Here is a 19,577-nt window from a genome sequence, read left to right as displayed (position 1 = left end):
CAGCTGGAAGCCTGCAGGGGAGAAAAGAGGGGAGGGGGCAGAGGTTGTGATGAACATTAATTAGCAAGCAAATAATAGTGTGCAAACATTACCTCATTGCAGTGACAAAAGACAGAAAAGGCTAGGAAAAATTGCTGCCTGACCATGGTTTACTGTGAACTGACAACTCCCACTCTCTTCCTCCCCTGTTGGGAATGAGAGGAAGAAACCAGGGAGCCACAATAAACTTGCTCCCTATCCAGGGGAAGATGGACAATTTGGGCAAATGGAGCGCTGCCACACCAACCTCATTCTGTTCTCAGCCAACCCTCCCCGCCCCAACTTCCCTAGCTTCTTAACATTAGTTCAGGAGTATAACCGCCTGAAATCTTCTTCTTCTTCCTCCTCCTCCTTAGTGACACCGTTGCCCTTGCAGAACGCAGCAGGGAGGAGGTTGTGTAGAAGCTGAGTTTTAGCTGGCTGCAACTGTCATTTGCTCTGGCACCACCTCCTCCTGGGCTCCCTTCCTTCCGTCCTACCAGCCACTACTGTTCCTATCAAGCCAAGATTTGTAAGACCAACAACAACAGCAACAGCAACTCCCTAGCATGGTTCAAGGCTGGCTGACAATATGGTTGGTTAAAGAGAAACCCCATGATTTCAGGTTCAGAACCAGGGGGAGCCAACTTGGTTTGTTTCTTTTGAAGAAGCGTGCCACTCTTTCAGAATAAATCATGATAAAGCCAGCAACTCTGGCTTATCGTGATGTGCAAGCATGACGACGGAAAGCACAGCTAGCAAGTAATCCTGATAGCTTTTATTTTGGGGAGGGGGTAATAACAGCCATCAAGCCACTCAGCTAAATGCTGATAAGATGCTTCATTTAAAAGGTCATTTTGCGACTGAATAATTAAGCAGATATGACAGCTGCCTAGTCAAATGCCTGCATTAACAATTGCTGAAGTCGCCTTGAATAGCGAGGGAGCTCTAAAGACGAGAGGTTTTGAAAGGTTATACAGTTTCAAGAACCAATCATGCTAGCAGCAAATGAGCAGTGTAATTGCTCCGGCAAGATATTAAAATGCCATTATTAAAAGGAAATTTATGCTATATTGTGACACACGAGGTCAACAGAAATAGACCTGGTTTGAAATAACCTGAGTTTCTGAAGCCATCCAGTTTTAAATGCCTTTCCAAGGGTATATCTGTGTAGTAACAGACAGTTGATCAAATGTCAGACACCATTAATAGTAACCCCAAGACACAAAAATTGCCCAAATCCATTGGTAGCACTTTTATTTATTTATTTCAATGTTTATGTTATGCCCTGTTTCGGAGGAGTTGACTCAAAATTTGATACACACTTAGCAACAAGTTCCAAGTGTGGAGAAATAGTAAAATCGCATCTTAACTCAATGTTTCTGAGGACAACAGGAAGCAGTCTTTTCCATATTTACAAAAGCTACATTACCGTGAAAACCTAAGCTGGTTGCTTATTTCCTGATAAAAGTCCATGTATTTTTCTTACAGGGGTGTGTGTGTGTGTGTGTGTGTGTGTGTGTGTGTGTGTGTGTAAGCAACTTGAAATTGCCAAGCCACGAAGATAATTCTCTCTTAATGACGCGCTACGCATGTCTCTTCTTGAGAAAAGCACTTAACAGTTGTCGATATGAAATAGCCAGAGCTTATAAAGCTACTCCTGGGGTTTAAAGATCTCTGTATTCAGGGAAAGCTTAATTACCCCTTAATTCCATTGATCTAAAGGAGATTTATGCTTATTTCACCCTAAGCAATGCTGGACCACAACAAAATCTAGACCAAGGGTGTGGTTTGAAGGCACATTGATGCAACAATCTTTGCTGAAGCTAAGCAGGTTTGGGCCTAGTCAGTGCCTGGATGAGACGGAGCCTGGAAACCACATCGGGAAGAACATTTGCTGTTCAACAAGGAAGGCAGCGAAGAACAATGAGGTGAAGAATGAAGGCCAGGTCAGCAGGACATCTTCCTTTTGCGTTCTGGCACACCTAGAACTAGTTCACCTCCAGCCTGGCCTGACACTGCTGCAGGGCCTGCACAGGTACCAGCAATTATTATCATTATCATCATTATTAATATAGCCTTCATTAATACAAGTAAAACATGAATGTGTACATAAGAATAAACTGCCCCCCTACTTTTTCGGTATGCTCCTGCCAAATTTGTATGCTGGCTATTGGGCCTAGATGGGCCTAGTGATGTCACATTCCCCCTCTGCTACCAGATGTCTGGTAGACTGAAAAACATGCAATTTTACCTTCTTAATTTTTAAGTGAGGAAGTTCCATGGTTCCTGCCAGTGCTTAGGTGGTATTGGGAGGCTAACAGGAAGGTGTTCCCTGCTTTATATACATGGCCACCTATATGTGCAGATGGCAGGGATAGGAACTCCTGCTTCAGGCAAAGCAATGCTTTGTAGTCTCTGGGGGCAACACTTGCGAGAGCAGTTGGGTGTGTTATGGACACCGGAAAAGATCCATTTTAAAAATGAAAACACGTTTTCGCCAGGCGCATCTATTTTTGTCATTCCAATTTCAAACATGAGCAATGCAAAACAAAAGAAAAAAATAAGGATTGCTTGTGGGAACCATTAATGTCACCGGCGCATGCAGCTGTCCCAAGTAAACATGCACATTATGTTTCGCTATATTTGTCCCCCAATCCTATTCCGTTTAATCTTTAAATGGGATATTTCCAGTACTGAATTCTTATCACCCTGATCTGTGCTTCTCACAAACATTTTGAAGCATTCGGCTTATCCAGTTCAAAATTGAATGAGTACACCCCATACAAACAAACAAAATCATTTGCCTCTGGTTTCTCTTAGCCAGGGGTCCCCAAACTAAGGCCCGGGGGCCAGATGCGGCCCAATCGCCTTCTAAATCTGGCCCGCAGACGGTCCGGTATTCAGCATGTTTTTACATGAGTAGAATGTGTGATTTCACTTTAAAATGCATCTCTGGGTTATTTGTGGGGCATCGGAATTCGTTCTTTCTTTTTTCAAAATATAGTCCGGCCCCCCACAAGGTCTGAGGGACAGTGGACTGGCCCCCTGCTGAAAAAGTTTGCTGACCCCTGCTCTTAGCCAAAAGGTTGTAAGTAACTTGGAACATGCAAGTGATTGTTTTGTAGAAGCCACTTTTATGCCTTGCAGAAGATATTTTTATGAGATGTCCCCCATCACTTGATGCAATTAGCCATTGCTGCTCTTTCCATCAACTTCCTCTAGTTGCTCAGCAGCAGGCGGGGGAGAGGTTCCCACAGACAGCTGTGTGAAAACATAGCCCGGCAGAAATGCATCTGACTCCTTGTTGCAAGATGAATGCAAAAGGCAGAAAATACCTTCCATCAGGTCCCCCCCCCCAGTGACGGATGCACAAGCGCTCTGTCACGGCGAGGAAGCTGCAGTTAAAGCCTCTTTGCAAAATTGCTAGGCACTAAAAGGAAGAAATGCACTTCCCCTGGAGGCGACCACGGTTTTTTGTTTTTGTTACAGCGGGGGAAGCCGGGGGGGGGGGGTGGAATGAAAGAGAGAGAGAGAGAGAGAGAGAGAGAGAGAGAGAGAGAGAGAGAGAGAGAGAGAGAGAGAGAGAGAGAGAGAGAGAGAGAGAGATGAAACATATTTGACTTTCCCCTTTGCGTTTGTAAAATGCATTTGCGAAGCCATCCCAATGGGGGTGGATTAATGCCAGCTCCTTACGCGGATCTCACCTTGCTGGGAGCAGAGGCTGGCTGTGTGCAAGACAAAAACCCAGGGCCAGAGCAAAATCGAGAAATCGAAGCAAATGCATCTTCCTGCGATTGCTGGACCTACCGTACTACCACCCCGCACCCCTTTTCCATCATACCCCACTTACTGAAAGCAGAAACGGCTTGCGAGGGCTTCCCCTTTGCATGCGACACAAAGTCGCCAGCACCGACCTACGATGGAAGCGGGCGAGGAGCTCAGATTTTCTTACCTGGCGGTTAGAGGCGAGGCGAGGAGGGGGTGGGGCTCGGAAAGAGAGAGATATCGGGCGGCGCCAGGGGAAGCAGCTGGTGCTTCGGCAGGGTACGGCTGCATCCTTCAGTGCGCCCCATCTGCTCCTCCTCGTTGTCTTCCCGAAGATTTGCAGGACGGAGCAGGAGCTGGATGATGATGATGATGATGATTATTATTATTATTATTTTGTAACCAAGGGCAATAAAAATTAGAAGTGGGTGTGCCAAGCTAGCAAAGCATAGGCGATCGATGCCTGCAAGTCTTTTACATGCTTTTGTCCAAAGCAAAACAAAAAAAAACAGACACAGCGGCTGCGATCGCTCGGTCTCCCTTCCTCCTTCCCAGCCACTAAAGCGCATCCGCCATCCATGGTCTGGGGCTGGATCGCAACCCGGCCCCAAGGGGGCGATGCTTGAGCTCCACCCAACTCACCTCTCATGCATCCGTAGAAGGGGCTAAAATAATAATTATAATTTCCCCAGTCACTCTGAGCTGCTCCCAATAGAATATTAAAAACATGATAAAACATCAAACATTAAGAACTTCCCTAAGCAGGGCTGCCTTCAGATGTCTTCTAAAAATCAGGTAGTTGTTTCAGTCCTTGACATCGGGCCAGCTGCAGAAGAGCAAGGTGTTGTGGTTTTTTTTTAAAAGCGTACTTTAGAGAAAACACTGAAAAGTCTGGCACAACTTTGAAATTTCGTTTCGAGTCAGGAAAATCACCACAAACCATGCAAGGTCAAGCAGGAAGCACTGGAGCAGAGCACTCCCGCTGCTGGTGTTTGAAGTCCTGTACTCATGATGTTGGCCACAAGTCCTATCTATCCTGTAGTTTATTGAGAAATGTTCCTGTTTTGTGCGTTTTCCCTCAAGCAAGCTTATGTCCTAATTTGATATAAGCAGCGATTAAGCTGGTGTGTTAGTGTCTGAACTATGGAAGTCGCGGGGGGGGGGCAGCAGCGGCTACCAACTTGGATGCCTTTGAAAGAGGATTGAATAAATTCATTGGTGCAAATTCAATGGCTACTTGCCACCATGGCTGTGCTCTGCCTTCATGGTAAGAGGCAGCAATTCTATGGATACCAAAGGAGGAGAAACTGCTCATGTGCTTGGAGGTTCTGCCTGTTCAAACCACTGGGTGGCCACTGTGAGAACAAGATGCAGGACTAGATGGGCCATTGGCCTGATCCAGCAGGCTATTATTATTATTATTAACATCTGAGACAGCCTTCACGCTTGCACAGATGACAGCTTCAGGAAGAGTTTGGGAAGGATTGCAGGCGTGGGGGAACCAAACAGGTAGTGTACATCAGGTAAAGGCATCCCTGGCAGGTACATTAGTGCTCAAATGCCACTTGAAGCACAGTGGAGAGTGGGAACAACCTCACTGCGCTTTAAGCTGCAAACATGTCCATGAAATGCAACATCTTGGCAGCAACACTGCCTGAATATAATAACCAAGTGAATGAATTATGCCATCTGTAAAGAACAGAGATGCAGTATTGTGGAAGGAACCTTGGCTGCAGTGAACTCACAGCTAAAAGTAAAAATAAAGACTGTATTTATTTAGAACATTAGTTGATGCCCAAAGTCCTCCGGGCAGTTCACACCACTGGCTTAGCTGTCAGATAAATAGAATCCTAGAATGGTGTGTTGGAACCAGTGCTTTGCTCAGGGCAGGAATCTGCAACTACACCGTCCTCAATGGAGGGCTGACCAGCCTGTTTATTTATTTATTTTCAAATCAATTTTTATTAAATTTTTCACTTACAACCAATTATATCATACCAATTATTCCAAATGATACAAATGCATATCCATTAATCCCAATATTATGCCAAATTATAAAATTTATTGACTTCCCATGCTTCAAATTCTGAGGAATTTTGAGGGTTCTGATCATCGATAATTACTGCCTTTCTAGTCAATGAAACCCAATCGTTGTAGTCCAAAAATAATCCAGATCTTTTCTGACCAGCCTGTTTAAGTACCCCCATCAAAGGAGGCTCCACCACAACCTCCCGAGATGGCCAGCTCCACTATCAAACAGCTCTCATAATTAGGAAGTTTCTCCTAGCTCAGTACCGTAGCAGAGCATCTGCTTTGCATGCAAATCCTAAACACCTTGGAGAAACACTGCCAGTCAGAACTTACAGGTCCCATCAGCTCCAGCAAGCAACGCTAATAATAGCCAGGAATTATCATAGAATCATAGAGTTGGAAGAGACCACAAGGGCCATCCAGTCCAACCCCCTGCCAAGCAGGAAACACCATCAAAGCATTCTTGACATATGACTGTCAAGCCTCTGCTTAAAGACCTCCAAAGAAGGAGACTCCACCACACTCCTTGGTAGCAAATTCCACTGTCGAACAGCTCTTACTGTCAGGAAGTTCTTCCTAATGTTTAGGTGGAATCTTCTTTCTTGAAGTTTGAATCCATTGCTCCGTGTCCGCTTCTCTGGAGCAGCAGAAAACAAAATTATGGGAGTTGTAGTTCAGCAATATCCGAAGGCCCAAAGCTTCTCCACACCTGGTGTAGATAATATCGAGCTAGACTGAACAATGGTCTGATTTAGTGTAAGGTAGCTTCCAATGTTCCTATGAAATCTGCTTCCTTACCAGGTCCTGCTTCTGCCTCCTGGACAAACAGACAACAGTCTTCTGCATGACAGCCCTGCAAAGAGACTCATCTCTCTTTCATGCTGAGATAAGCAAGTCTGCAGACATCACATCCTGCCTACAGATATAGTAGCAGGACTATTTTCGACATGCAAAAGTGGCAGGAATTCAGAATTCCTTGCAAGCACACAGTGACTTACGGTAGGAAACTGCAAGTGCGTAGAGGGAATACTGCAAATTACCTATCCATCGGCAATCATACCTTGCTGTTGGGGCTTCAAAACAACCAATGATCACTACCTTCTGTTCTGTGGGCTGCAGACCTCCAGGAGAAAATACATTGGTAAGGAGGCAATTCCTTTGTTACCTGGTTTGATTACATGATCAGATCTATTTTAGGATTGCTGACTTTTAAGAGTTGTTACCATCAGTGCTGGTCCTAGCATTTTTGCCAGTATGTTTCCATTGGACTCCACCTTGTCCTTTTCACCACTGCTGATTCAGTGTTCTCTCTCCTTGGGCCTAAGTCACACTCCTTCCCAGAGAAAATAAGACATGTAGGGGGGGGATACCTCCTCTCATTGCCTGCTAATTTGGAAAGTTTGATGGGAATCAGCATCAGAAGGCTCCAAGGCTTGGGCACCCTACTGGTGCATGGGAATCATCGAGTACCCATAATGCCGATCTCTAACTCAAGCCTTGCTCATCCTGAAAAAACATTCCCCTTCTTCACAGACAGGAAATGATATGACACTTCAGCAATGTAACAATTGTTCTAAGATTACCAGCCCATAGAAAGTCGGTTACTTCCCCCCTCCCCTTAAAACAATTGGCTATTTTTCCAACTCTGCTACCTGAAAACAGTGGTTTAAATAAAAAAAATCCTTCAAGCCTACCTTTATTAAGTTCAATATCAGATTATGAAAAGGTGGGTTGAATTATTCTTTATTCAATTTAAGACTGAAATAGTATTATATGGCTAGCATTTTCATTTATCTATTTTGCACAGGAATTGAAACTTGGAAGGGAAATATATCCTGGAGTACCTATAAATTGGAAGGAATTTAAGAGTATAGATTTAAAAGTCTTCTCCCCACCCTTTCACTGGGCAAGGATTAGTGTATTACTACTGGAGGGTATAAATTTGAACCAATCCCAGAATTGGTTTAAAATATAGCAGGATGTGGGGTGGAAACAGGAAAGGTTGTAAATGTAACGGTGTCTTTCATACACCACGTGGAAATCATTTCCTCCCCTTATAGTACCACATCAAAATTGCAAAGCAGACCCCAGTGATCGCTAGGAAATCTGCCGCAGTCCAGTTTTTCCAGCCCAATTAAATCCAAACTCTTAGGAACAATTTGTCCGTCAGTAGAAGCAGCTCGGAGGAGGAGGCGATCAAACCGCAATCTGCACTTGTAACGTGCATCTAAGTTAGTGTTTTGGGTTGTATCCCACGTGTAGCGGCAATGTTCTGGCTTCCCCAAAAATTCCCAAACATCCAGAATGTTGTCAGGCAAACCACCAAGCTTAGCAACCTGATGGGGAGAAAAGTAGAAAACGTTAATAGTGTACAGTTCTATAAATATACTGTACTACCAATAATCAGCTTTCAAAAATGTGCCATGGATTGATTTTGTCACTTCTTATATAGTTCGTTGGGAGAGCCACCAATTTTGTTGTGAAGCACCATCACTGCTCCTTAGCAACACTGTTCTAATTCGGAAACCTGTTATCTGAAATAAATAGCTACCTGGCTTTGTTTAATCACTTGGTACAAGGGAAATATGGGACGCGAGTGGTGCTGTGGTCTAAACCACAGAGCCTAGGGCCTGCCAATCAGAAGGTCGGCAGTTCAAATCCCCGCAACGAAGTGAGCTCCCGTTGTTCGATCCCAGCTCCTGTCCACCTAGCAGTTTGAAAGCACGTCAAAGTGCGAGTAGGTAAATAGGTACAGCGGGAAGGTAAACGGCGTTTCCGTGTGCTGCTCTGGTTCGCCAGAAGCGGCTTCGTCATGCTGGCCACATGACCCGGAAGCTGTCTGCGGACAAACGCCGGCTCCCTCGGCCAACAAAGCGAGATGAGCGCCGCAACTCCAGAGAACTGTGATATCTTGTGTAGTTTTATGCTTTGTTCATTCATTGCTCCTTAATGCTAGTCAGGTCTACATTGTTGTCAATATTTTGCAAGACAACTGCTGATTATTGGTGAATGATTTGTTTTCTTCTTTTCTGTATGCATGTTCTTGAAAATCCTTAATAAAACCTGCTTTTAAATATATATATAGGCAAAGGGGAATTGTGAATAATCGCCAGCGGTGGGGAAAGCCTATGTAAGTGGTATGTGGGAAAAGCAACTGTTATTTTTAGGAGATGGGGAAAGGTGTTACAAATAAAAACAACACAACTAAGGAGTTTTGCTCCAGTTCACCTCTTTGTCTCTGAGATTTGTATCTCCTCCAAAAATCACAGTAGTGGACTCTGGGGCCTCCGTCATTTTGGCAAGCACCCGTTTCAACTGACTCAAGCGTTCTTCATTATGACCCTTCGTGCTCTCCAGATGCGAAGTCATAAGGCAGAGGTCATTGCCAGATATGGTTGCCTATGAAGAAGAGCGAGAGATAAAGCATAAAGCGACATTTTCTGCGTGCGACGGTCTGCTAAAACAGTAGGATTTCACCACTCTTTACAGCAATTTCTCGTGAAAGAACAAGATGTGTGGCATAAAACTACATTTTCTGCATGGGGCTAAGTGCAGCCAGACCTTTTTTTTTTTACGATAACAGTTAATTTTCCCATATGTTGCCCTCGATATTTGAACAACATAAAATACCCACCATTTCAAATTATTAAGACACATCAACACTGTTAACTTTAGAACAAATAAAAAAGATTGCCAATGAACTAGGTGTGCAAGAACTCACTTACATGTACTGCTAATAAATTTCTCATCATGGAGGTGGTAGGGAAAGGTGTTATTTCTTCTTTTAAAACTCTGACTCTTGATTTTTTTAACATTATGGCCGTGAAATAACCGTCTGTATTACCTGGAGAGAAACACAGAAAAAGGAAAGGGCAACAAGGGCAACAACAATGATGTCTCCTTCAGATAGTGGCCTTGTTCAGACTACTAAAGTATGGGTTGTATTCAGCTAAGTCATCCTTAGTGCAAGGATTATCACCTGTACAACTGGACACCCTCTCCCTACCCACCTTATCTATTTTCAGGGTTCCCCCAACCCTTCACAGCAAATTTGATGGGGCATTTGGGGTGGGGGAGAGGAAATCCTGATTGTTCTTGCTGCAGCAGACTAACACAGCTACCCCACTAAAAATGTATAGCAATTACTTTAACTTCATTTTACCTGGAATAATTGTGTAACTGATGGCTCTCTTCTGTAGATAGCATAAAACTGGTGGAATAACCTCCTGTAGAAATACCACATCTGGACTGTACCTAAATGAGAAAGTGGGAATGTGTAATGGTTAACATAAAGCAACATACTGTAATAGATAAGCTGTTTACTATACAATGGTTCTACACTGGTCTTCTTAACTTATTTAATTACTGTAAAAAGCAACAACAACTGGCCTTGCTTCACAACTTTATGGCTGCAATGCAATGCAAACATGCATAGGGTTGTGCAAAAATATAGTTATGGAATCAAATGCACAAGCAACACAAGGAAGTGTAATGAACCTAAGATTTGTCTCTTGAGATTTAATGAGTTGCCGTGTAGGTTCAGATCCTACTGGGGTTAAAATCAATTACATTTTTCTAGGCTGGCATGCTTAAATCAGCCTCCTCCAACCTGGTGCCTCTAGATGCTTTGGCCTACATACCCCATCATGCTGGCTGCATCTTATGGGCTATGTAGTCCAAAATATATAGAGGCACAAGACTGGGCAAGGCTGTCTTAAATATTCTTGGTAGCTCTACATTTCAGATAAGTGTAAAAGAAAAAATGGCATAGTAGAAATATTCTGATTTTTTTTTAAAAAAAAGTGTATCCCAATCCTGTTTACTTTGAAATAAATCCCAATGATTTTAATTAAGCTGACACTCTAATAAGGTACCGCTGTGACAGATAACTTACAAAGCGAGATAGGAGCAAACTCCTCGTGCCCTATCTTGCAGGTTTTTTAAATCCAGGCCATCTATATTCCAGGTAATTAAAGAAAATGTGCCGTCATCCTCTTTGGGGCTAAGACCCGCCTCTTTAACAGCAGCAGAGACGTTGCCGGTGGTCGATTCATCAGTTAGGTCAATGCTAGAAAACACAGACACAAGTTACTTATATTAACACAAGTTACTTATTATATTGATAAAGGTAAAGGTAAAGGGACCCCTGACCATTAGGTCCAGTCGTGACCGACTCTGGGGTTGCGCGCTCATCTCGCATTATTGGCCGAGGGAGCCGGCGTATAGCTTCCAGGTCATGTGGCCAGCATGACAAAGCCGCTTCTGGCAAACCAGAGCAGCACATGGAAACGCCGTTTACCTTCCCGCTGTAGCGGTTCCTATTTATCTACTTGCATTTTGATGTGCTTTCAAACTGCTAGGTTGGCAGGAGCTGGGACCAAGCAACGGGAGCTCACCCCGTCACAGGGATTCGAACCGCCGACCTTCTGATCAGCAAGCCCTAGGCTCAGTGGTTTAACCACAGCGCCACCTGGGTCCCTTCATTATATTGATAAGCCACCTTTAAAAGTAAAACTCTGAAGCTGGCTTCCATCATAAAATAATAAAACATTGTATAATACAACTGTGTTATCCAAGCCCTAATGAAACCAGTAATAATAAACAAACACCCAGCTCAAAACTAAGATGTCATGCATAACTCTTAACCACCGACCAGCAGCAAGAGAATGCATGCAATAGAAATAACAGCAGTGAATTATTGGACCAAAGGTGAAGAATGGCAAAGGATGCAATCCTAACCCTAGATCCACCAGAGTGAGAGAGTTAGGATGTGGCAGGTCCCCAGTTCAGTCAGTAGATTCCCAGCTCAGTTGGGCATGTCACCAACCCCAGCTCAGTCAGAGATATGCTGGTGTAACAGTCTCATCCCAGCTCAGCTGACGACAAGCCAAAACCAGCAGAACTTACAGCAGCCCTGAAAAATAGGTGTTCTAGGGCAGAGGGGTGGGCAGGACGTGACAGGGGGCACATATGCTGGATCCTAACTTTGTTCAGCTCAGTCAAGCAACATGGCAACCCGAGGGAATGCCAGAGTGGCATAAATCAGACTCTATATTAAAGACTTATTTCCCTTCTGCCAGTCTTAGGCTTGCTCAAAGTCCTGAGCGGACTTTGAATCTGGCATACTCTATGCCGGCTTCACTTAATTATGTAAATTACTCTGGCTTCCCATACTTGGGATTGTTTCCTCATTCATATTTTCAAGAAAGGTATTCTGAGATGCTGGTCAGCTGTGAAAATGGCTTTACTTTCATCTTGACATAGTGGAGCGGATTTATGAAGGTACAAATCGATACCAGGTAGGTCAGATACAGGTTATTGCCATCTAGATTAGGTCCTTAGCAGCAGCAGCCACTCCTGCAGCCTGTCCCTTTCTCCCACTCACTTTCGTTTTCCCCAAGTGCTCAGCAGCCATGTAAACACAGCACTAATGTGCCCCAGGGCACCCTTGGTATGGCAGAACTCTGGGGCATGCGAGGGAATTTAAGTGGCACATCTCAGTGGGAACCAACATGTAAGTTTTCCACAATGACCTGGAACAATGCTACTTTATGGGCAATGTGGGGGCCTTAAAAACAGGAGACTTGCTGGAGCCAGCCCTTATTTAGAGACTTGACTACACTATGAACCATTCCCCTGGGCAGGGCCCGGCAAGCTAAGTGCAAGAGATATTAACGCTTATACCACTTACAGAGGCATATACAGTACTACCCTGTTTCTCATATTTTAAGACATACCCATAAAATAAGCCATAGCAGGATTTTTAAGCATTCAAGGAATATAAGCCATACCCCGAAAATAAGACATAGTGATAGGCGCAGCAGCAATGCTGGCCGCAGCAGCAGGAGGAGGAAAAAAATAAGACATCCCTTGAAAATAAGACATAGTGTGTTTTTTTGAGGAAAAAATAAATATAAGACATGTCTTATAATATGAGAAACACGGTATTGTAAAGACAGCAGGCAGGTTATGCTCTTCCAAAGAGAATGGGGTGGGCTAGGCTAAGAGAATAGGGATTAGCCTACCAGGCACCCCCAAACTTCGGCCCTCCAGGTGTTTTGGAGTTGTAGGCCAAAACATCTGGAGGGCCGTAGTTTGGGGATGCCTGGACCACTCCCATGATCCCTAGCTAACAGGACCAGTTGTCGGGGAAGATGGGAATTGTAGTTCAAAACATCTGGAGGGGCGAAGTTTGGGGATGCCTGGATTAGCCCATGGTCACCCCAGTGAACTCGTGGCTGGGAGGGGATCTTAACCCATCTGACTCAACTGCCCTGACAGCACCACCGTCCAATTGCACCAAGATGGCCCCCATGCATCTGTACACAAGCGGGAATAGATTTTTTAATATTCTTGAGAGGGATGAGTTACAGGCGCAGGAGACTTACAGGGTCCCCTCCACCGGGAGAGGCTCTGGCATCGCGTCCATAGGTTGCTCCTCAAGAGGCGGCTCAAAATAAGAATTCAGCGCTCTCTGCAAAAACAAACAACAAAGGCCCACAAGGCAGAGTGTGATTGTGTGCTAGGATCAGGCGCCGGGATCTATAAAGCACGTGCTAAAACGAGAAGCGAGGGCATATACAGTACCTGCATATCCCAGTCATTCTCTGCCAGGTAGCACTGAGCAACGGCTAGATCGCTGCCGCTGATGGAGGTAAATTCCAGACACAGGAGCTTCCTGTGCTTCTCTTCTTCCTTCTCTTCCTCCTCCTTGGAAGGCTGCAGCTGCTGCTCCGAGTCCTGCGTCCTCTCCTCCGGGGTCGCCTGCTCCACCCCCTGAGCAACGCTGCCCACATCCATCTGCCTGTTTTGAGTTGTTGCTGTTGTTTTTTTAAAAAGCTCGCGCTCCCTGTTTCCTTTCAGGACCACCACCGGTTTTCCAGCTTCAGCAAATCCACGCCCCTCGAAGCTCAAATGCCGCGCAGGCGCAGCACGGGCAAGACACGAAGCTTCTGCGCTCGCCCGCTTAACAGCCCGACCCAATTGCTCGGAGGTGAAAGGGTAGGCGCTGTGGGCGGGCGGGGATTCGAACGTTTGGCGAATGGAACGCGGAGTAGCAAATGTTAGAACGCTGGGAGCGAGCGAGGGAGGCGGGGCTTGACAAGAGGCGCTCTTCCAGTTCTCCAGAGCCGGCGCTGAGCTCCGAAGGGCCAATTTGATGCCCGCGGATCCTGCAGCTTTGCAATTGCCTCGTGCTGCCCGCAACTCCGAGATCTCCCAACTACTTGACTGCATTAGTGAGAAGCCTGGCTATAAGCGCCTTGCTCGAGAGAAGGTCGGAACTTTGAATCATGAGTCACCTTAACATCCAGTCTCTCCGCGGGTTGGTGAAAATGCTTCTGGAGTCTCCCGGATTTGATCGGGTGCTGAATAAGGTAATAGCAGGAGGGGATTTGCTGAGGTTCCATACCGTGTCTGTGTAATGTGTTATTGACTTTCCAGGGTCACCTTGAATAGGGCAGCAAAGTTGTACAGGGAGTGAACACTCTGGGCCTATTGGCGCTTGAGAAACGTAGGTTTGCAGTGTTCCGAATCCTGAGAGAGGTCCTCAGTAATACAGTACAGTACTGCTTTAGATTGCAAACTACTTTCTCTACCATTCCTTTATATACTCCGGGGGTGGGTGGCTTCCCAATGATCTTACTTCACTCTGTTCAAAGCAGCCTTGTGACTTGGGTGTGTCCTAACCAGATTATTTACAGTGAGGAGGAAAAGTATTTGATCCCCTGCTAAATTTGCCTGTTTACCCTCTGACAAAGAAATGACCAGTCCATAATTTTAATGGTAGGTTTATTGTAGCTGTGAGAGACAGAATAACAACAGGAAAAACCCCAGAAGTCAAAAGTCAGAGATTGATGTGCTTTAAAATGAGTGAAATAAGTATTTGATCAGGGATCAACCAGCCAGATGTCAGGCTACTTGGTATCTTCACTGTATGTAACAAGCTGAGATTAGAAGCATCTGCTGTAAGGGAGAGGTCTTACCTGTAATCCCAGCTCATTACAGTACCTGTACAAAAGACATCTGTTGACAGAAGCAATCTATTCAGCAGATACCAAAGAGCTGTCCAAGGATGTCAGGGACAAGATTGTAGACCTGCACAAGGCTGGACTGGGCTACAAAACTATTGCCAAGCAACTTGGTGAGAAGGTGACAACAGTTGGTGCAATAATTCACAAATGGAAGAAGCACAAAATAACTGTCAACCTCCCTCAGTCTGGGGCTTCATGCAAGATCTCATCTCGTGGAGGAATTTCTACTGCTGCTCTTTCCTGTTGCATGCCCTTTTGTAATTCTGCAACTCACCTTCCTTCCATGTGAGAACCTCTGGGAGGGGCTGGGGAAAGCTGGATGAATTGTGATTGGGGCGTTTCAATTATGTGACACGTTCTCTTATTGTAATAAAAATGAGCCTAGGAGTGGAGGCAGAATGACACACTTTACTCCTGAGGGCTCTGCTTGCCTTGCCTTTGTCTCCATTTTTCTTCATTCCTTGCACGTGTGGCACCCACACACATCTGCAGTTTGCCAATGCACATCTGAATGACCCAGAGGAGAACTGCGTGAAAGTGTTGTGTTCAGATGAGATCAAAATTGAGCTCTTTGGCATCAACTCAACTCGTCGTGTTTGGAGGAGGAGGAGGAATGCTGCCTACGACCCCAAGAACACCATCCCCACCGTCAATCATGGAAGGGGACATATTATGCTTTGGGGGTGTTTTTCTGCTAAGGGGACAGAACACCTTCACCACATCGAAGGGATGATGGACGGCACCATGTATCGTCAAATCTTGGGTGAGCACCTCCTTCCCCCAGCCAGGGCATTGAAAATGGGCCGAGGATGGGTATTACAGCATGACAATGACCCAAAACACACGGCCAAGGCAACAAAGGAGTGGCTCAAGAAGAAGCACATTAAGGTCCTGGAGTGGCCTAGCCAGTCTCCAGACCTTCATCCCATCGAAAATCTGTGGAGGGAGCTGAAGGTTCGAGTAGCTACACATCAGCCTCAAAATCTTACTGACTTGGAGAGGATCTGCAAAGAGGAGTGGGACAAAATACCTCCTGAGATGTGTGCAAAGCTGGTGGCCACCTACAAGAAACATCTGACTTCTGTAAATGCCAACAAGGGTTTTGCCACCAAGTACTAAGTCATCTTTTGCAAAGGTGGTCATCAACAGACAGCAAACAGGCAAAGTTAGCAGGGGATCAAATACTCCCCCCCCCTCACTGTACATAGAAATTGCACTGGTTTAAAGGTCTAAATGCCCCAGCTGGTTTCAGCCAATCAAACTACTTATTGCGGAAATTAAAAATAAATGCTCTTTGTAACATTACGCTTACAGAAACTCGAAGCAAATAATTGGAAGAGGTTTGAAAGCACATTTAATGCATATGACCTTCCCACAGAATCTTGGGCACTGTAGTTTAAGGGAGCTGGGAAGCATAGGCGTAAACTGCAGTTCCCATGATTCTTTGGGGCAGGTCATGTGCTTTAGGTTTCTGGTATGTAGGCGGCTGAAGATTGAGCAAGTTCAGTGGGCCCAGAATGTTGGCTGACCTTTGGATTGGGTGACAGAGGTAAAACATTGTGGAGGACAATGTTGACAGTGGTGCTTGAAAAGGGCACCACTGAATTGTTGGTACCCTGAGGGAAATAACTCCACACTTCAACCTTATTTTGTTGCTGGTTTCACTTGTTTTCTCCTACTGTTAGCTGTTTGGGGGACCAAAGGCAACATATGCGTTTTAGATTTTTTTAAAAAGCAAGCATTTAATTTCAGTTTAGTAGTCTCTAGAAAAAAAATACTGAAGCTTAATGGAATGGGACTTTTCTTCTCTCACCCACTCTGCTCCCAGATGACAGTTCTTTCTGCCACTCCTGGAAAAGTTGTCTGTGAAATGAAAGTGGAAGAGGAGCACACAAACCGAGGTGGGACTCTTCATGGAGGATTGACAGCAACTCTGGTAGATAATGTGTCAACACTTGCTTTGCTGCACACTGAAAGAGCACACCCTGGAGTCAGTGTGGATATGAATATTACGTATGTATGACGAAATCCGAGATTTATTTCAGTGCCGACTTTCGCTTAATTGGGCCTTGACTCTGCAACTTAGGTGGCTTGTATTTAGTTAAATGTAGTGGTGTGGGTTTTCGGAAAAGTTTTGAACCTCACGGGGTGGTTGTGAGGATAAAATGAGGGAAGCAGACCCTATATGCAGGCTTGAGCTCCTTGAAGGAGAGATGAACTATAAATGTAAGGATTCTTTTTCTCTCCCCCCCCCTTTTCCAAATTCAAGCTACATGTCAGCAGCTAATATCGGAGATGAAATCCAGATCACTGCAGAGATTCTGAAGCAAGGAAGAACATTGGCCTTTGCCAACGTGGACTTAAGAAACAAGGCGACAGGGAAATTGATAGCCCAAGGGAGGCATACCAAATACCTGGGATAATCATAGAAGTAAGTAGTCACTTTCTTTAAAGCAGTGTTTCCCAACCTTGGGTCTCCAGCTGTTTTCGGACTACAATTCCCATCATCCCTGACCACTGGTCTTGCTAACTAGGGATGATGGGAGTTGTAGTCCAAATACAGTTGGAGACCCAAGGTTGGGAAACACTGCTTTAAAGAACAGAGTAGCATTATTTTATTGAAGTAAGTCAGACAATGTTTATTATTCCATGTGTATTTTATTGTAAGCCATCTCTTGGGGATTGGAAGGGATGCTGTGTGTTCATGTGCCAGGAAGCAGGATACCAATGTTAAATAGCAACAATTTGTCATTGCCAGAAAAATGTGTTGCTGTGATAAATACTGGTTTGATTCCTGAAGAGAAAGATACAAAGAAAAGATGGATAAAACTGTCTGAACTGAAGTGTTCCAGCATCTGAAACCTGGGGACCATTTGTGGAAGAGGTTCTGATGCTGGTGCTTTTGGGTTGGGATGGGTTCAGAATCTCCAGGGGTAGGCCTCTGCCTCCAGGATGTTTTTCACTGAAAGGAGGAGCGGTGATGGGGGGGGGTTCTGCTTTCGATGGCTGAGGAAGCCTCCAGGAGGAATTGGTGAAAATTGCCTCTTGTGTGCACATGTACACACATGGTTACTCCAGCAAGAAGTCTCTGTGAAATCTCAGTCCCTTCTGCAAATTGAAGGAGTCCTCCTCTTTGCAGATGGGTGGCTATATGTCCAGCTGAGAATGTTTGCAGATGACTTCCATGTTGCTCCTTTCAGCCAAAGTGTTTGGACTGACCAGTGCGTACTTTGAATCCAGTGGTGAATGACTGCCAAACTAAGCATAAACTACTTCTTCCTCTGTTAATTTGTAGGTATTATTGAACAATGAATAAAGTGAATTCATCTTAAAAGGGTACTTTTCCTTCCAAAATAATGAATCTAAAGCATGAACCCTGTGTTAAAAAGGAAGTTCAGTATGGTGACAACTCAACAGTTTTCAATAAACTTGGTTTTATAAACTTTGCTTGTGTGTATTCCCCCCCCCAGTTGATTTAGGATATAGCGGTGCAGGTGGTGCTGTGGTCTAAACCACCGGGCCTCTTGGGCTTGCTGATCAGAAGGTCAGCAGTTCAAATCCCCACGACGGAGTGAGCTCCCGTTGCTCTGTCCCAGCTCCTGCCAACCTAGCAGTTCAAAAGCATGCCAGTGCAAGTAGATAAATAGGTACCGCAACAGCGGGAAGGTAAACGGCGTTTCTGTGCACTCTGGTTTCCGTCAGTGTTCCGTTGCGCCAGTAGCAGTTTAGTCATGCTGGCCACATGACCCTGAAAACTGCCTGTTGACAAACACCGGCTCCCTCGGCCTGAAAGTGAGATGAGCGCCACAACCCCATAATTGCCTTTGACTGGACTTAACCATCCCGGGGTCCTTTACCTTTTTACCTTTCCTTTACAGTCCTATACTCATTTACCTAGGATTTGGCCCCATTGAACTTAGTGGAACTTGCTTTTAAGTGGATATACGTAGGATTGCACTATTGGCCTACAAAGGGGCTCTCACAACTAAAAAAGTTGTGGGTGTTTTCTGGTTCTGAAAACTTACTTTCGGGGCATATCACAGAATGCCTTTATATTCTTATTTTTATGTATGTCGCAGCTGTAATCTATGGGCCCTTATGTCTATTAGGATTGCTCTGGAGACCACCTGAGGTGGAAGTGGAAGTATGCAGACCTCGATCAAGCAATGGTACCTTCATTATGGAACTAGTCAAAGGGAGGCCAGACTGATTGTATCATTACAGATGTTTATAATGAGAGCCAATGTTCACCTTGTCCAATAAGGTTTATCTAATTTGGATTTTGTGGTCTTTTATTAATGTTAAATCTTTTTTATGGAGTAGTTCTTCCTCTTGTGTTTTTGGGACAATTATGTAAATGGAGAGGGTTTACTAATAATTACAATCAGGATAGAGCATAGAAGAGAAATTTGGTTTGTGGGTATAATGCACCCAACTCATGTGCCATCCAAAATTTACCTTATATTCATTGGATCTACTATGTGACATTTCTATACAAAGTTCAAATTTATTCACAACGGGCCAGCTTGGAAAAAACACTAACCAATGAGTTAGTATTCTTGCATAAGCCTCTGTGAGCAAAGCCTCGGGCTTCTGTTTGCCCCCTCTATGCATCCTTCTTTGGGTCTGGAATAAGGAATAACCCATGGTTCCATTTTGCTTATATTTAAGTATGAACTATGAATTCTTAACGACAAACTCTGGTTTAAACAAGCTAGCTTCATTACT

The 19,577-nt window shown here is 44.7% G+C and overlaps 2 protein-coding genes across 3 annotated transcripts; one reads left to right on the top strand and one right to left on the bottom strand.

The window, feature by feature from the left end:
• Positions 1 to 5,679: 5,679 nt before the first annotated feature.
• Positions 5,680 to 13,847, bottom strand: TDP2 (tyrosyl-DNA phosphodiesterase 2). Its single transcript, XM_035126416.2, has 7 exons — positions 13,405 to 13,847; positions 13,206 to 13,291; positions 10,712 to 10,885; positions 9,980 to 10,071; positions 9,543 to 9,661; positions 9,046 to 9,216; positions 5,680 to 8,153 (listed from the first exon to the last, which is right to left on the bottom strand). Exons 1-7 carry the CDS (start codon positions 13,615 to 13,617, stop codon positions 7,872 to 7,874), a joined length of 1,137 nt encoding a protein of 378 aa, XP_034982307.2. The 5' UTR covers positions 13,618 to 13,847; the 3' UTR covers positions 5,680 to 7,871.
• ACOT13 (acyl-CoA thioesterase 13) lies at positions 13,829 to 19,129 on the top strand. Of its 2 annotated transcripts, none has more exons than XM_035126418.2 (4): positions 13,829 to 14,192; positions 16,678 to 16,862; positions 17,119 to 17,280; positions 18,959 to 19,129. In XM_035126418.2, the coding sequence occupies exons 1-3, from the start codon at positions 14,109 to 14,111 to the stop codon at positions 17,270 to 17,272; spliced, it is 423 nt and encodes a 140-aa protein (XP_034982309.1). In that variant the 5' UTR covers positions 13,829 to 14,108; the 3' UTR covers positions 17,273 to 17,280; positions 18,959 to 19,129. The 2 variants fall into 2 exon arrangements, with proteins under 2 accessions (XP_034982309.1, XP_034982310.1); XM_035126419.2 differs by lacking the exon at positions 18,959 to 19,129 and adding an exon at positions 18,145 to 18,951.
• Positions 19,130 to 19,577: the final 448 nt, after the last annotated feature.

Source organism: Zootoca vivipara, chromosome 8, assembly GCF_963506605.1.
Source record: "Zootoca vivipara chromosome 8, rZooViv1.1, whole genome shotgun sequence".
Lineage (NCBI taxonomy): Eukaryota > Metazoa > Chordata > Lepidosauria > Squamata > Lacertidae > Zootoca > Zootoca vivipara.
The sequence above is the reverse complement of the archived record's forward strand: the minus strand, read 5'-3'. Positions and strand labels throughout refer to the sequence as shown.

Bases quoted from the DNA above. Each gene is read 5' to 3' on its own strand.
- TDP2 (XM_035126416.2), bottom strand. From the start codon at position 13,617: ATGGATGTGGGCAGCGTTGCTCAGGGGGTGGAGCAGGCGACCCCGGAG. The intron at 9,662-9,979 runs GTAAAATGAAGT...GTTTCTCTCCAG, and splicing joins CAGTTACACAATTATTCCAG to GTAATACAGACGGTTATTTC. The intron at 8,154-9,045 runs GTGAACTGGAGC...TCTCCCCATCAG, and splicing joins CAAATCTCAGAGACAAAGAG to GTTGCTAAGCTTGGTGGTTT.
- ACOT13 (XM_035126418.2), top strand. From the start codon at position 14,109: ATGAGTCACCTTAACATCCAGTCTCTCCGCGGGTTGGTGAAAATGCTT. The intron at 14,193-16,677 runs GTAATAGCAGGA...CTCTGCTCCCAG, and splicing joins TTGATCGGGTGCTGAATAAG to ATGACAGTTCTTTCTGCCAC. The intron at 16,863-17,118 runs GTATGTATGACG...TCCAAATTCAAG, and splicing joins AGTGTGGATATGAATATTAC to CTACATGTCAGCAGCTAATA.